The sequence below is a fragment of the Tachypleus tridentatus genome, chromosome 13 (genome assembly GCF_004210375.1).
Source record: "Tachypleus tridentatus isolate NWPU-2018 chromosome 13, ASM421037v1, whole genome shotgun sequence".
Taxonomy (NCBI): domain Eukaryota; kingdom Metazoa; phylum Arthropoda; class Merostomata; order Xiphosura; family Limulidae; genus Tachypleus; species Tachypleus tridentatus.
In genome coordinates, this window is record NC_134837.1 from 224323320 (window position 1) to 224342488 (window position 19169).

Below are 19169 nucleotides of genomic sequence, written 5' to 3' on the forward strand. Positions count from 1 at the left end.
AAAACAGTATCAGTGAGTTAATACTTGTTAAGTTAAAGGATAATTTGACTATCCATATTTAAATTATAACTAATGAATTAAAGACCATTACAGCATGGATTCTTAACTAAGAATAATCAGGTATAGGAATAATACATTAGTGATTAATAAAATACAGAACTATTAGTGCTAATATTATGTTTGTGTTATTTTGATTAGTGTTTACTGAAGTTCAGGACCATTATATTCTGTTAAACTAGGGCTACTGGCTAGTGAAACTACAAGACTACTGGACTTTAGGTTATTAAAAGTCAGCAAAATTGAGATGTGGAGTGGAAATGTTGGACTTGGACTATTCCAATAAAAAATAAAATATACACATGACTGTTTGATTAGTGATTATTAAAATACAGGACAGTTTGACTAGTATTTTAAATACCTAACTGCTGGCTAACTACTGGATTAGACGTAATTTAAATAAAAATGGAAGATTTATTGAACAAACAGGATAATTAAGACTGTTCTTTGATTAGCTGTAAAATTCAAAATTTTAAAATTAGTGAGAAGACAAGACTTTGATTAGTGATAAGGACTTTTGGAGTGACAGTAATTAAAACAGGTTGAAAGTCTGTGATAATATAAATTCATGGTTTCTAGATTAATGAAAATTAAGACAGTAGTGTTGAACTAAATCTTGAAATAAAGGATTATTTTTGTAAGTGATGAAACAGACCTAACAATGTACTGTATGATACATTGGACTAAATACATCAGAGAATTTTAATTAATGATGAGTAAAAAACTGAACTTAGAACTATTGGTAACTGAAAATGTTGGACTAAAAAATGTTGGTCTTAAACATATATTAAAAGTATAGAAAGTTTTTAACAAGTTTGCAAAATTTAATAATTGAAGTGAAAAAGAAAATCACATTTATTCAGAAGCAGATCATAATAATGACCTTTCTGGTTACAGTGGGTTGGAGGAAGGTACTCTTTGTGGTCAGCAATTGGCTTGTCCATTGCTTTGCATATTGGTAAGTTAAAGTATTTAACCAAATCATTTGCACTTGTAAAAAGACTACTCTAAAGCAAAATACCAGAAACCATATAAAACAATGTTTCAACTTTAATTTAATTTTGTTAATAATATTTGAAAGATGTATTACACTCTTATTCCTTAAGTTTATTATATATGTGCAAAAACCAAGTCTTTTATATTCATGCAGTTGCATGTAAGAAATTTACATTATGAAGCACACTTTTGTATGGATTGAAAAAAGGTAAACTACTTCTTAAGTATATTATGAAAAATGTCAAAAAGTCGCATGTGAAGTGTCATTTAGTATTCCTGTTCTTTTATTTTCTGGTGTATATTTCAGGAAAGCAAGCTCTACCAAACTATAAGAATTTGGGCATTCATGTTTGTTACTATTTATAAATTCTTAAACTAATAATGGATGTTCCATCCAAAAGTTAATTTTATTGATATACCTGCATACGTTGTGAAACTTAAATGCATAAAAATGTGGCAGAAAAAATCATTACAATGTTAAAGTTAATTTTTGCATATATGCAACAAGAAGGGTTTGTGTGAACTGTTGTATTTTCTTTAGGAATGGACAATTTTGAACAACTTCTCACAGGAGCTCACTTCATGGATCAACATTTCAAAAATATGCCTCTGGAAAGAAATGTAAGTTATCAATGTGTACTTTTACTTAACAACTAAAACTAGTGTTTATTTGTTCAGTTTTTAGAGCAGAGCTGATGACTTAAGTTATATTTATCATTTTTACCATGATGAATAATACTTGCCCTTTGTTTGAAAAGATTGTGAACAAAGTCATAGGAATTTTCACTGGTGATTATCTATAGCTATTAAAAATATCAGGAAACTAATATTTTGGTAAAAAAATATTACTTTCAGGTTCCTGTGTTACTGGCCTTATTAGGAATTTGGTATAGCAACTTCTTTGGAGCTGAAACCCATGCACTTCTACCTTATGATCAAGTAAGCCCAGAAGTGTATATTGAATATTGCAATGATAAATATTTGTGAATTTTTAAACATCTTTTTCCACCACATAAGTTTCACATTTTGGTAAAACATTAGCTGATTGATCATGTACATTATTCATTATGTTACTCACCATGTGATAATGCTAAGTTTTTACTGAGATTTATCATGTACATTCTCTGTTATGTGGCTAATCATCTGATAATGCCAAGAATTTTCACTGGAATGTGCTATGTATATTCTTTATCATATGACTTAACCATCTTATAATTCTGAGATTTTACTGGGATTTATTATGTATTTTCTTAGTCACTTGACTTGGTTGATTTAACTGACCACATGGCCTCTTCTGTATACATGTAAAGTATTACCTCCACCATCCAAGAACAATGATCTGATTATAGCATCATCTCATTAATTGAAGTCTTGAGGTTCAACATCTAAGTTTGTATATCTCCCTTACAAGCTCACTGATGTCTGCTTATTTAGTCCAACATTCATTAGACATTCCCTCAATTTTAGTTTATAGTTTCAGTAACCTCCTCTAACTCTGAGAGTGCCTATTTGTTCAATCTAAACACATAACTGAAGTCCCTTGGTGTGTATCTCTGAAGTAATGTTATAAGTGATGCCTCTATTTGTTTGATCTTTGGTAGCAATCAGTTATTCATCAACAGGTTAATTGTACTGTGACACGTCTCTCCATGTTTGCTTGAGATATCGTTGTTTTGTCTGTAAACATTATTGCTTTAAAAAATATGTTTACTTACACTGCACTTTCAGATCACTCACAAGGCAACATGTTTATCGATATGTTTCTTTTAAATATTCTTATTTTCTAAACGTTATTTTTGTAAAATGTTTACTTGTATGGCATCTTTCTCTGTTTGTTGCTACATTTAATCATGCAGAGCACCCACATACTTAGCAATGCCTCACTAGCACATACAGGTGCCATTTGCTAGCTTCTTTTTGTATAGTTAAGATACTGCATGGGGTACCATGACAACTATTTCAGACTCTAAGTTTGATTAGTATGTTTATTCAAGCAGAACCCTTATGACATGCCCTTGTCCTAACACTTTTGTAAGTACTATATAAGCAGAATATTTTTGTTGTAACTATACTGTGTTAGTATTTCATAATTTAGGCATTCAATAACATCTTTTCCTACTACTGGCCAGTACCTTCACAGGTTTGCTGCCTACTTCCAACAAGGTGACATGGAATCTAATGGAAAGTATGTAACTCGTAGTGGTGCGAAAGTGAACTACACTACAGGCCCTATTGTATGGGGTGAACCAGGAACAAATGGGCAACATGCATTTTACCAACTAATCCATCAAGGTGAGTTTATAGTTAAACAACATGTCTCTTATCAACTAATCTGTCAGGAATAGTGTATGTCTGGTGTAATGAGATTATTTTATTAGGTTAAAATTTATGTATGACATGATTTTTTGATATTATCTTTATCTAATTAATTTTGAACTTCACTGTAGGCAAGTGTAAATTAACAATTTGTGTTAGTTTGTTTTTTATTTAATTGTCTCAGTGACTGTTTCATTAAGCAGTGATTTTAGTTTGTTCTTTGAAAAACACGTACAGAAAACTACTTCATAAATATTAGATTGTTTTGATCACTTTTCTTCTTAAATCAATGTTTTATAATAAAATTAAGAATTTTACAAGGTACAACACTAACATGATTTTGTTAAAAATGCCCTAGTTGTTTGTTCCTTTGATATAACATCATGTTTCATTTAGTGGAAACTATTTGATTAGTGTGTAATCATTCTCATCAGACTAAGCATGATCGAGGATGGATAACAACATGAGACCTGGAGTATCATTCTTACAAGTTTAGTTAACCTTAATGGGTAATGTGGAGCCTAATGTTGAAAAAAACAAAAAAACAAGGCAAGTTTCAAACATCAGAGTTCCAAAGCTTTCTTGACCTTGATTTGCCCTCTATGCATTGTTAAAAACTTTATCACTGATAGTATACTAGTCAATTATACCCCTTTACTTTTGTGCCATTTCAGAATGTGCATATCATGTGACTACCCACCACCAATCATACTGCACCATCTCTACTGGGGCAGGTAGCTCCTTGAACTATTTTAGCTCACTCACTACTTTCTGGATTGACATTGTTGTATAGACGTATGTTTACTTTGTTCCATGTGCTTGCTTTTTTGTTCTGATTGCATTTCAGTCGTTCATCAGTTTAAACTAAGAGTTTGCTTTTGAATTTTTGTTTATATTTTTCAAAGAATTCTTCCATAATTTAAAAAGATGTTAGAAAGCTAAATTATTATAATATTGTGCATTTTTTAATGTTATTTGGTTTTATTTTAATCTTTAGAAATTTGGGGACTAAAATAATAGATATAAACTTTTAATTTAGGTTTAATAGTCGTAGGCCTATATGTTCGAGATGGATTTCTTCACCAACTGATCAAGGAAACTACTAAAAAAATACTATTTTAGACTTGGTTATAATTCAACTTACAGTGAGATTGTAAGACAAATTAAATACTATTTTTTATTTAACAAATAGTCTGAAAACCAGTTAATTGTCAAATGTAGGCTTAATAGTGTTAACAACAGGCTACTGGTATTTAATCATATAATTGAGTGTTTATTTTATTTTTACAAGTAATACAATGGTTAAATTCCCAGTTTTCGTCACCATGCATTCCCAGTTTGTTAGGTATGGTAGGTGCAACGAACGGGTTTTATTTGGGAACTCTAGAGTACTGTGCACTTCTAAGGAAGCTAGGAGTGAGGATGTTCAATTTATATATATATAGTTTGCAGATTGGAGACTGTCCTAAAGTTGAGGAAGTCGATAAAGGGAAGTATAAAGTGTGGAAAATGACAACAGGACTTCAAGAGGAGCTTAAACTTTTACATGTGTGGCCATTTGCCCATTTTTATCAACATTTTTTAATGGACCAGTAATTCCAATTTCTTCTTTCTCACAAGAACTTGGAGTCCCTCAGGGCTGTGTTTTGAGTGTCTATTTTTCATTCAAAAGATTAATGCCATTACTAGATAACTCCCCCTACAGTTGCAAATGAACTCTATGTCGATGACTTCCACATCTCAAGTCAGTCATTGATCATGAGGTTTATTGAACAGCTGTTACAGACTGCCCTCCATTGTTTATTAAAGTGGACCACAGAATACGCTTTTATTTTTTCTCTCTCTAAAACTGTCTGCATGCATTTTTGCTGCTAATACGGTATTCACCCTGATCTAGAGCTTCCTGTGGTCCCTGAGGTAATGTTTTCAGGCCTTATATTTGACTGTAAGCTCACTTTCATTCCACACATCAAGCAGCTATGCATCAAGTGTAAAAGGGAACTGAACATGCTCTGTGTCCTCTCTTCCACCTCTTGGGAAGTGGATCGATGTTCTATGCTTAAGATCTATTGTGCCCTCATTCGATCAAAACTGGACTATGGGTCTCTGGTTTATGGCTCTGCCAGGACATCAACCTTGAAAGTGTTGGATCCCTCTCACCATCTACCATCTGGGACTTCAGCTCTGCATAGGGGGGTTTATGCACTTTTCTTGTCCAGTGTTTGTACACTGAGCCTCATAAACCTCCTTTACATGTCTGACATTTGCAACTGTCTTTATTATATGCTTCAAAACTTCTATCCTTACTACCACATCCCACCTGGGGTTATGTTTTCCTTTCTCAGTTGACCATGCTTTTTCAGAATAGATGGTCTGCCATTGTTCTTTTTGTTCTTTGTATCCAAATGCAGTTGGTTAAATTGGGTCTGTCCTTTGATGATGATGCTGTCTCCACAGGTCAACCCATCCCACCATGGCTTATTACCATACTAAAGAGTGACCTTTCTTTGAGTCATCTGAAGAAGGTGAATACTCCTGATTGGAGTACCATCTTCTATTTCCCAAATATCTTTTGAACTATCCTTCCATTTCCTTTTATACAGGTGGTTTGAAATCAGATGAATTTCTTGTCTTTGTCATGTTTTGTTGTGATTCAGTGGTTTCACACAGGATCCACTCTACAATTTCTGGATTCATTGTCGAATTGTACACCATTTCTCTTGCCCTGGATCATGCAGAAGCTATGAAGTACATGAACTGTACTACTAATACTAACTTGCTTAACTCTCTACTGGACCTGGAATCACTTCACATTAGTTTTCATCCTATTCTCACCAATATTCAAAACCAACTGGCCCATTTCTCTTTATCATCTACTTCTATCCAGGTTTTATGGATACCAAGCCACATTGGTATTCATGGAAACGAGTTCGCTGACACTACAGCTAAGTCTGGCTACCTGTTCCATTGATGGACTCTGGCCCTGTATTAAAGGTTCAGCTCCTCACCAATTGGTAGTTGACTTGGAGTGAGCAACTCAATAACAAGCTTTTCTAAATAAAACCTTTCATTAGACTTTGGCCGTCTTGTTTCTATAATGATTGGAAGGAGGAAGTTGTCCTAACTAGACTACGTATTGGTCACAGTTTGTTAACTCTTCATTTTCTTTTATCTCTGGTTGCACCAATGTGTGGTCTATGTAATAGTCAAGTCACAATATCTTACATTTTACTATTATGCCATCATCACAACTTTGAGCAAAGGCACCATTTTAGACATGGATTTACACTTGACAATGACAGTCTTATTGGTGATGGTGATACTGTCCACCTTACAAATCTTTTTTTAATTTTTAAGGACCTTTAGCCTTTTTAAAATTCTATTTAAGATTTTATCTGACAAAGGGCCACTATTTTTGTTTTAATTTAATTTTCATTTACACTTTGTAATATTTCCACTGCTATTTCATATTTTTTACCAGTTCTTTGGTGCAGATAGCCCAGTTGCTTTGTGCCATATAATGTCAAACAACAACTTAATGGCAGAATATAATGTAATTAATAAAATTTTAATGAAAGTTACTGAAATTTCATGGTATGTAGTGAAGAATGCCTGTCATGATAGGATTAACAAAGTCTTTTGCTGCTGAAATCTGTCGACCTTTGGAGTAAGTCGTGCAAGTTCATGATTAACGAAAGGCTATGTCCAGACGAGAAAAGTTGCTTCCCTTGTATCTAATTGTGAAAAATATCAATAAAAGCTTCAAAACATAAAATTTAAAACCATAAATTTGTATGTATCTCTGCATAAACCAAATACACCTTTATGCCTAATTAGGTGAAGTTTCATCAACAGAGAGCAAAGTAGTGGTAAAAAATGGAAATAAACCTTAAACCACAAAAGAAAAAAAAACAGAAAAAATTGTAAGTATCTCCCCATGGACCCAGTGTCCCCCTTACCAAATTTGGTAAAGATTCAACTACAGGGAGCAAAGTAGGTGTAACAAAATGCATAATAACTGTGTAATGCAATACTAAAAATTTGTATGGACCTAATGAACCTCAATACCAATTTTGGTGAAGATCCATTCACACCTTGCTAAGCAATTACACAGACAGACAACAGACATTACTATTTTACCTACATAGACAATGGACCATCAATCATGGATTTCATTAGTAAAGCAGATGGGAATTTTTCTCTATCTGCACTGATTGTGATTCTTACTTTCTAGATTTTTCTGCTTTTGAAAATAGGGAATTTCAGACACCCAATACAGAGTCACCATTGTGTTGTTCCTGAGGACTTCCCTACATGTATTTTCCCCCCTTTTGTGCAGTGGAGCATTGTAGTCCTTACCTCTCTGTTCTCCAGTCACTGGAGTGATGGACCATGAAGGTTTCCTGCTGAAGGGGATTGTACAATGAATGAAATTAAACTCGTAACTCACTCAGTGAGAAGAGGACTGTCATTGCTATATTTATTAAATAGGCAATAACATACTATTCTGGATCCAAGGTGCTCTTCCCAGATGTGTTGTCCTGGGCTGATTGCACTTGTTCATTATAATATACATGCTTCTGCAAGGTGCTTTCACTGGATGTTTCTGCCCAGTTGGACTGCTCTTGACTTACTGAATAGAATCTCATGGTGCTTACCCTTGATATTTTTTGCATGGGCAGACCTCGCTTGACCATCGTATTATATACCCAAGGTGCTTCACCTGCTGGCCTGCACTTGTTGATATTCAAAATGTTGTGCAAGGTGCTTCTGCTTCAGATGGACTGAACTTAGCATAATTTGACATTTCTCAAGGAGCTTCCCCTGGATGTTTTTCCCCAGGTGGACTGTACTTGGCCTATTTATACACAGTTTACAGTCCTTTAACCCTAACTACTTCAATCTATAAAACATATTGTGACCGATTATGTTTGTGGATGAATATTGCACTCTCTGCTGACAGTAAGGCGATTCTGAATTATCAGACAAAATTTCATCATGGTACTATGATGCTTCTCCTGGTATTTTTATTTTATTTTTCAAGAGGAAGATTGCTCTTGTTGCTGTCAATATCCTTGACATAAAATTAGTGGACTTGTACCAATGTGTCTCATGACTCATCCCTTGACACATAATTCTTTGGGTCTGTTTTCAGATTACCTGCTGGACATTTCATATCTCCACTCTATGCTGATTAATGTCAGTTATATTGCACTGACATATTTTTCTTAAGTATGTACTTAAGTATGTACTTCATACATTCCACCCTGTACATATTACTGTTTTGTTACTTGGTTTGGAGCATATATTTTCTGGAAGTATAGTTATACTCCAGAAGTATGCCTTTTTTTCTTTTTCTGGCACAGCTGTTCTTTTCAGGCAGTTGTTTTATGTTTATTTGAATACTGTCATGTTGTCATTGTCCCCTCCATCTATTCAATCTTGTGGTTCTATCTTTAGGTGAGAGGAGATAGTACTGTTTCAGAAGTTAACATTTACTACACTGAAAATGTGTTTCTAGTAAGTGTTTACATCCTTTCCTCAACTTCCCACCCTTCCTTCCATTGTAATGCCAGTGTTTAAGTTTGTAACTGCCAATTCTTAGAAGTAAGGATTGTGATAGAATAGTTGAGGAAGGCACTAGTGTGGATGGTGCAGTGTGATTGATGGAGAGTCGATGGAGAAATGTACATGTTCTGAAATGGTGTGAAAATAAAGTGGTATAATAGACTGGTACACTATTAGCAACAAAATTTTTAACAGTGCTTTAAAGACAAATTAAGATTGAAATAGCTTTGGGTGAGTGAGGTAAAGTACCTATTGGAAATACATTTTCATGCAAGAAAATGTTCATTTCTGAAATTAGGCTTAGAAGAATAATATATCATAAAGTTTTGAAAGAGGAAACTCCCTGACAGGAGTGAGAATAGTTTAACAGTCTTATGAGAGAAACTCATCAAAAGTAAGTTGAATAAAAAGTAGGGAATTCTCTAAAAGGAGTGAAAATAGTAGAGTAGTTTAAGAAAATCTCCTTGGAAGAAGTTAAACTGCAGATGAAACATGAAGTGGGAAATTAAACCATGGTGACAAAAATCTAAATTAGGTTTTTTTTGTGTTTTGGAATTTAACTTTGTAAACATATAAATATAATGGTTTTTAGGTAATGTCAACAACAAAAACATTCAAGTCTCTTCACACCTCACATAAAAAGCTGCATATATAGAATATTTATTACCTCAACTAAAAAGTGACAAGATAAACTGGCAATAAAGAATAAGCCAAAGATAGCCTAATTGTTGAGTAAAATATGTTTATTTAGCAAATTAATTTTGTTATAAGGCAAATATTACAATAACTAATGAATGCCTCTAATAAAAATTGTATTTCATTTTTGATACATTGAATAGTTTGAAAGCTGTAACCTATAAACTAACTATCAAACTCTTGGGTCTATGGGCTGTTTATAGGGCTGTTATAATGCAAGTGGTAATGCTTGAACTACTATTTTGCACTTTTTCAGTGTGTTGGGTATAGAAGACTGTGTTTTGTTATTATTTGGTTTATTTTGTAACTTGATATTTATTGATTGTTTAGTTTTTAAGACAGAAGTGTTTAAGATGATTTATTTTAAAATGTGTTAGTTGACAATTTTTGTTTCATAACTCAGCAAGAATTATATGCTGTGCTCGCAATTACATTGTTTTCTAGGCTTGACTAATGTTGTTTGTGTTACGTTACTCAAATCTTTGGTATTTCTTGTTACCTTAACTGAATATTTTTGCATTACAGCTCTGCTTATGCAGTTTGTCCAACATTCAAAGCCTTAGAGATAGCTCACGAGTACAATTTAAATAGAGAAAGTAGAGAAAAAGTCAAGCTCAGTCAGAAAATCTCGGCTCACTTATATACATAAAAAAACCCTGACACAGTTTAACAATGATTGTTATAATACAAGTTAAATTATTTTTAACTCAGTCAGGAATGGTAATTAGTAGCCTACTTATTTATGTGCTATAATGTAAATCAGTGCTAAATTTGGTCTGCTTTAAGGGAATCTCTGGGACACTATTTTTGCATATACATAAAAAACCCTGACACAGTTTAACAATGATTGTTATAATACAAGTTAAATTATTTTTAACTCAGTCAGGAATGGTAATTAGTAGCCTACTTATTTATGTGCTATAATGTAAATCAGTGCTAAATTTGGGGTCTGCTTTAAGGGAATCTCTGGGACACTATTTTTGCATATACATAAAAAACCCTGACACAGTTTAACAATGATTGTTATAATACAAGTTAAATTATTTTTAACTCAGTCAGGAATGGTGATTAGTAGCCTACTTATTTATGTGCTATAATGTAAATCAGTGCTAAATTTGGGGTCTGCTTTAAGGGAATCTCTGGGACAGTATTTTTGCAAAATATCTGGATTCGTTAAGGAGTTTGGTAAGAAGTTTTATTTTTGTGAAATTGAGACAATTCATTTGGCACTATATAGAAGTTGTAGAGTCTAGAAGTTTAGGAGTAGGAATTTGGGGGATTTCCTAAGTTTTTCAAGGAGTGGGATGAAAAATTTTGCATTTTTCCAAACCTCATGACCAAAACAATTTGTTTGGTACCAGTTAGAATTCTGTGCAACCAGTGGTTTAAGAGGAGTTACATGACAGACCTACAGATACTTATTATGCAGGTGGCACAGGAAATGAACATAGTGTATGAATAATTGAAATGCTTTAAGCAATAAAAAGTTGTCTAATCCATGAAAAATTCAGTAACAGGGAATTACTTGTGAAATAGTTTCAGTAGAATACAAACTTCACTTTGATTAATTAGCTTCAACTCTTTCAGCATGAGCTTGGTTCCTTGGACCAACTTCATAACTATTTTGTGCTTGTTATAGTTTTTATGCCATAATTTTTAAATTAGTAAGTGTATGTTAACAAAATTTGTCAGATTATCAGTAAACATTACAATGCTTTCATATACAAAATGACATTTTTTTGGATTAAGTTTTAAAAGTTTGTTAAGCAATGTTTTTCTTTTTCTATGTTACCTATCCAACATGCAAAGTAATTTTTATTTTAAGATCAAAAAATATTCTTATGCATCAGAAAGTTTTCAGAATTTGTGTGTGAAATCTTTGTAATGTCCTAGTGGTTATCAAATGTTTCAAGAAAACTTTATACTTTGTCTGCTGTTTTCACTAATGAATCTCTGTACATGTTTGGTTGATTTGACCAGTCTTGTAACCACTATAAAAACAAAGAGTAAATAAATAAATAAATAAATAAATAAATAATATTTCTTCATTCTAGAATGACAACAGATTATAACTTAAACATAAATGTTTAGGCTGAATAACTTAAATCTCATAACAATGCACACACACACAATTTTCTTCTTTACTTTGGAGAGCAGTCACCTTCCCACAACTATCTGGAGGCAGTGAAGGATGGCATAGATGTGGGATGTTGTGAACTTGAGCACTCACATTTTGCTCTCCTAATTTCTATTTGTGTATCTATTATTTTACTTTCTATTGCTATTCATATACTTTATTTTATTTCTTTTTGTGAGACTGATGAATTGAGGTTAAGACTGACAGATGGTGTACCTCCACCACAAAGTGGGTCCTACTTCTTTAGTCACCTCCAAAACCTTGGGTATATTTTATATATACCACATTATATTTTGTACCTTGGAATCCTTTCAGTTAATGCAGTGTTTTTCTTTTTGTTTTGGCTTGTTTTTGGTTATAACAAACTAATATACACACACACACACACACACACATTATTTTTATTATATTGACCTTCCAGCTGTGCCTTGTTAACAATACAGAAGTTATAATGATATATCACACATTCACTTGTATTACTGTATCTAGTTATAAAAAACTGACCTTTGGTCTTTACAAAGTGACTGTCTTGGCTGTGTTTCAGTATACTAGTATTCTGTAATGTAAAGTCACAGTACAGTTATTTATATTGTATATGTATATAGTACTAGCGACCAGTGAATTAATTAATGAGATAGTTTCAGTAGAATACAAACTTAACCTTGATATATTGGCCAGTAAAATAGTTTAGACAAACACAACTATTTATATACTAATGGATTAGTTTTTATTGTGATTAGAATTAATTTAGTTTCTGCTGGATTATCTTAATACAAAATTATTTTAGTCATGTTAGTATATATGTAAAACTATTATGTGTAGGTATTTCAAACTCATTACAATAATTCAGTACATAGTCAACTTTTAATTTTTCCCTTTTTATCAATGAGATTACACAAAAAATTAATCTTAAATTCATTTTCAGATTGTAGTAGTATTACAATTTTCATATGAAAGTTTAAAAAGCAGTGTTATAATTTGATATTACAAATTAATTCTTATTCATTAAAATTTTGAATAGTGATAGATATTTACAGAGATTGTATTAGTTTGTCCAGAAATAAATGCTGTTTTTGAACTGCAAAGTTTGGAAAGTATAAACCAATGTTGTAAAACATGCTTTAATCAAAGTAAGCACCGTTTGCTTTAACACACCTTTGCCAGCATGTAACAATGCTTTTTATGCTCCTGCTGTTGAAATCGAAGTTTCTGTGGTCAGAATAATGTCCACATATGAATCGTTTAATTACAATCTTGGTAAATACATAGCATGGGCATTCTCCAAATATGTAACATCAGCCAGCTCATTCATCAAAGACTCTTTTAATTTCAAGTCTAATCTAAATCAACTTAATCATAAAGCCTTAATGGCCAGTTTCGATGTTATATCCCTCTTTACAGAAGTTCCAACCACTGAAGCCTGCAAGATAGCCTTAGAACTCTATATTCGAGACCCTAACCCAACTATAGAAATTCCCAGTAACCAGTTAGCAACCCTCATAGAATTCACCACGATAAAGACAAACTTCATGTTCAACAACCAAAACTATATAAAAACAAATGGCCTAAGCATGGGCAACCCAGTATCACCAGTTCTAGCCAATATTTTTATGACACAAGTTGAAACACAAGCAATTAACACAGCATTACATCCACCACTATACTGGTACAGATATGTAGATGACACGGTTCTTGGATTCAAATCTACAGAACACATACTTAATTTTTTCAATCACATTAACTCTATACATCCCAACATTAACTTCACATGTGAACAGGAAGAAAGCAATCAAATATCATTTCTTAACCTCAAAATTACAAGAACTGACACACAATTCAAAACAGAAATCCATCGAAAAATCACCCATACTGGACTATACATTCCTTGGGACTCAGCACATGAAACAAAACAAAACTCAACATACTAAGAAACCAAATAAACACAGCCATAAAACTATGCTCACCAGATAAAATTAACGATGAATTAGACAAAATAAAACAATACTTCATCAACATCAATAAGTTTCCTCCACAAACCGTAGAAAACATTATACGCACACACCTAGACAGAAAGCAAAATCAACCAACTAAAGTAAATACAGCTCACTGAATCAAAAAAACCACGAAACCATATACTGCTGTATACCATATATTCCTGACATCAGCAAACAAATAACCAACATTTGGCAAAATTAGTAACAAAATATGACATTCCAGTTAATACCAAATTTATTCAAAACCCGCACAAAACTGAGGTCTATACTATGTAAAACTACACTGACAAACACCACACCAATATTATTTATAAAATACAATGTGATAATTGCCACGACTTCTATATTGGAGAAACAAGTAGAAAAATGGAAACCAGATTCAAAGAACATAAAAGTCACCTTCACACGTTTTGAACACTGCAAGTCAAATAAACACAACATAACCATGGAAAACACTCAAATACTAAATAAAGAAACAAACATAAACAAATGCAAAATTAAAGAAGCCTTACTTATACAACAACTTAAACCCAAAATAAACCAATATAAAGGAATGTCTTTATACCTATATTAATATAATAAAATAAATAAAATTATATATTCAAACATCTAATACCGCCCTCTACATTTCGACACACAGTTACACAACCCCTTTCAAACATGTGGTCAGCTTCCGGTCAGTTACCTCTTTCTTTGTGAACCTGACGATGACCGAAGAAGGTCGAAACGTTGTTCGCTCTTCTATGTAAAATATTTTCTCAACCCAAACGAGCCGGTTTTGCATATAAAAATGTTTTTATATTTACAAAAAATATAAGTTACCATTATGTGATGTAATTTCTTATCCTCTACCAATCCTAAAATTAATGTAGAATCATTTTTATATTTTTTCTGTTTTACTTTTCAGGCACCAGGCTGATTCCATGTGATTTCATTGCTCCTGTTAAGACACTGAATCGTATCAGTGATGGAATCCATCATGAGGTTAGTGTGAGCTGGTTTTCTTTAATTTAATCAAAATAGCTTTACTTTTAGTGATCATGTGAGTGTAGATTTTACACAAAAATATTGTACTTTATGTGAGATAAATATTATGCAAAGTTATATGTGATCAAGACCAGTAAGTGTGGTGACAGACCACTAGACATCATTAAAGTATTAGTTCTTTAAACCAGAGCAATATTTGAAACAAGAAAAAAGTTTTTACTACTTTAAAACTTGTACTCCTTTATACATAGATTCTATTAACCATGTGGTTACACACAAATTTTCATTAACATCAGTTCTTAATTTCACCAATGAACATAGTGAAACAGGGAATATTCAGCACTATGTTACTTCAGCTATTTGCTTAACTCTTTCTTCAAAGGCATTTTTTTTATGCATGTGATGAGGTTTTAGTGAGTTACATTCAAAATTTAATTACTTTTTGTGGTATGTAATTAAATATAGCATTTCTTGGTTTTCCTGTGTATATTTATTGAATAGAAAAATAATAATAAAAAAACATTTCACAAAGAATGCTCATGAGTAGCTTGTGTGTAACATAATTTTATAGTATAATGTAAGCTGCACATTAGCCAAGTGATTTACAATTTATAATGGTGTGAATAATAGTTAGACAGTTCAAAAGGTGATAAAACAATAAAATAGAAGTATAAATAAATGTATACTATTACAAGTTTGAATTTACTTAGGATAAATAAAAGTACATTCATATTACAGGGTGTTCGGAAAGTCACTGTGCACTTGTATATTTATTAACAGACATGTTTCCATATAGAATACAGGAGGTAAATATGAATGACAATTATAAACAATATTGAAATTAACCCTCTGTTGGCATCATTAAGGCCTGAAACCTTTCTTATTTTGTGAACACCGCTATCAGTTGCTGGCTTGAAATAGACTGAATAAAATATAATTACAAAACTGCACAGTGATTTTCTGAACACCCTGTATAATTTAAAGTCATTCTGAAAAGAGAAAAGGAGTAATTTAAATTTTTCTTTTTTTTTATGGTGATTATTAAGTTGGTCAAATTGACTAATCTTGTGTAGAGTTAAGGTAGAGAAAATAACAAAATATAGTTTTACTTGAAAAACATCTGAAATTTATTTAGGAAGTTGTAGAGATTACACAAGTAATATTTTAGGTTTTTGGGATGAAGAAAAGTATTTTTAATTTTAAATGTGGAAATCACTTTGCACTTGGAATAGTGAAAAAAAAACAAACTATATATGTATATATATTCGTGGACAAACTTTAGTAAAAATGTTTCATTATAAAAAAAAAAAAAGATTTTTTGTGTACAAAAGAATTGTATACTAAGTCTGCCAAATGTTGTGAATATACACTGGTATCTTTCACTGTGCATGTAACAAAGTTTTCAGTGAGTTGCATTCAAAAGTTAATTAAATTACATTTTATTCATCTAATACAGAATTGTAGCTAATAATTTATATTTTAGTAGTATATGACTTTTGAGCTCTTAATTTTATAAGATAATATCAAAAGAAAAATTCTGAATTTTCTCAAGTGTAAGGAAATGACATTTTTTCTTTGAACATCTCCTCCTCTGTATTTTATTTACCACTCCTCCAGTAATTACATAATTTAGTATAAATTACTCTATTATTATTAGAATTTAGGTAAAGCATAATTTTCACAGCCTTTAATTCATGTTAGGTTACAGTGCCATCAAATACAAAATACAACCTCTCTTGCCACATCCACCTGTTATGTTCTTTCTTTCAGAAGTTATCAATAGTTTTCTGTTACGTTTAATACAATATTATTTATAAACATTAGAAAGCTCAAGTTTTCATTTATGAAATGACATATTTTACATTTTCTGTGCAAAGCACCATCAATTTCTCTGTCAGTACAAGCTTAATTCCCACAGGAAACAGATTGACTAGCTTTAATGAATTTCTAATGATTCTTGTTGCATAATTCGAAAGCCAGAAAAACTGCAATATTTATGAGATATGTTTTTTTGTTAATATTGTGTGTTCTTTGGTGCATTATTTAATTAAATACAAATTTGGTGCACTGCTACTATTAGTATAAAATAAAAAAAGTTAGGGTTGAGTGTCATTGATAATCAACAGAGAAAAAAAATGGACTAGGTAAGTATTTTACTTGTTTTTCATGTGTATTATGATAAAAGTATCTAAAATGTAGTAAAATATATTCATAAAACACACATGTAAGTAGCATAGAGTAACTTATGGGTGATGTAATTTGATAGTTTAATGTGAGCAGAGTGTTCTTCAAGTGATTTACAGTTTATTAAGGCATGAATAGCAGTTGTACATGGTCCAAAGGGCAATAAAACAATAAACTTTAAGTGTATATATAAATGTATAATGTTAAAAGTTTAAAGCTACTTAAGATAAACAATTGTAATTTTTCTAAGTGAAAGAATTGTAATGTTTTTTGAGAATGTGAGATACACATACTATATTAGAAACAAGTAGTATCTAAACTATAAAAAGTACAAAGTGGTCACATGTTTGGGGAATTTGACTAAGTCCTTGTTAAGAGAATTAATAGAGGCTTATTTGGATTTTATCTGAGGCTAATGATGTGCCACATCATCTTTTTTTTTTTTTTTATGGGCCATATTGGATGAATACTGTTTTTGTCGAACAATCAAACAAAATCAGGTGGTCTCATATTATAGTACGCATTTGTTTTTGAATGTGAATGGAAAGAATAGTTACTAAATATAACTCTGCTTTTGAGATTTGCTGAGTTGCAGTTGGTGGTTTTATCAGTTGATATTATCTTAAAAATATTAATTTTTGCAAGGATCACAAATGAAGTCTAAAGTAGACAAGAATGCTGCAAAAATGAAAAAAAATAAAAACAAAATAGCATGTCTATGTCACAATTGCATGAACTTTCTGTGTATGGGTTTGGTCAGTTTGACTTACCTTGTAACCATGAAATTATACATGTCAGGTTTTTATATATGGGCTAGATTTAAATGATTGTTTCGTTTGCATCAAAATCCACACAGTCTGGTTCACTTACTTTAAAACACAATTAACAAGGCAAATTATTTTTCTCTACACTGTTATTGCAATACAAGGTATGCTTATTTCTCTTTTGAAATTGCCACTATATGCTTTTATGGCAAAAATAAATCATTCAGTCCAGATATGTCTATCTCTCAAACTACATTTCATGTATTTATAGCCTGACCGAGGCCTAGAATCTTCTACACGCTACGAGATATCATGCTTCAATAATACTCAATGAAAACTACAAGGAAAACTTTGAAGGTTCTAGTAACAAGACTGAATGATACAACAGTCACCAACTAATGAACTATTACACAATGTATAATTTGAAGAGAGTTACATAAACAAACCTGTGATAAACTATCACTTCTAAAAATGACTAAATTTCCCATTTGTGTTCTATAACTATAAATCATAACACTCGCATTAACTTAAAATAGTTGTGTATATCTAACACATAGTATAACTAGAAATACTGAAGAGATTGATGTGTTGCAACTAGTATGTAAAATTTATGTATCTAATTAGTTGAACACTGAAAAGCTGTATGACAGAGAACTCTTGATTGAGAATTTTTAAAATAAGAAATTAAAACTAAGGTAATATAAAAAAAAAATAGGATTTACAAATTAAGTTTTGATGCCAAGTTTATTGGCACATATTGATGATAAAGTTGTTCGACCCTCTTGCCAAGGGCAGGTTAAAGTGCATGTTATGACTTTTAATTGCATTCAAATTTTATCATGATATATGAGTAAGTGTGGTATCAAAATAGTTAATAAATCAGTTTTTAATATTATTAAATCCTAAGTTTTTAATTTTATAAGGAAATGTTTAAAAATTTCTTGAAGTGCTTTAATTTGAAAATTGTGACACATGCTCTCTAGGAGGTTCCATCTTTAATTTCTGTACTACTCATTTGAGAAGTATGGAATTTAACCTAAGTTACTCATTATAATATTACTCAGGCAATGCACGATTTTTATAGTATGTGTTAAGCTTCATTGACAGCACAAAATAAGACTCGTATGTGTACTGCATTTCTTGTGTGTTCTTCATGTGTATTCTTTATTATAATAATGGTAACTAAAATGTGAAAAATGAGAAACATATTAGGTTGAATAAGGTAAAGAAAAATAATAACAAACATTTTTCAAGAGGCATTCTCAGTTGTACCTTGTGCATTACATAATTCAGCAGATTAATGTTGGCTGCATGTTTGCAGAGTAAGTTGCAATTCATATGTCAGGATTATTAGTTAGACACAGTTCAAAGGGTTTTAAAACAATAAAATGTATGTGTAAAAAGATGTATACTGCTATGGGCTTTATTCTGTTTAGGATGAAAAATGTAGTTTTCTATTACAATTTGCAG

At 31.7% G+C, this 19169-nt stretch overlaps 1 protein-coding gene across 1 annotated transcript in view; it reads left to right on the forward strand.

Annotated features, from left to right (window-relative positions):
* Positions 1 to 19169, forward strand: part of Pgi (glucose-6-phosphate isomerase) — a 76299-nt gene that overhangs the window by 38525 nt on the left and 18605 nt on the right. The window contains exons 9-13 of the mRNA XM_076478817.1: positions 955 to 1015; positions 1595 to 1674; positions 1909 to 1992; positions 3183 to 3345; positions 14672 to 14748. Coding sequence (XP_076334932.1) covers positions 955 to 1015; positions 1595 to 1674; positions 1909 to 1992; positions 3183 to 3345; positions 14672 to 14748 — 465 coding nt within the window. The remainder of the gene's footprint in view (positions 1 to 954; positions 1016 to 1594; positions 1675 to 1908; positions 1993 to 3182; positions 3346 to 14671; positions 14749 to 19169) is intronic.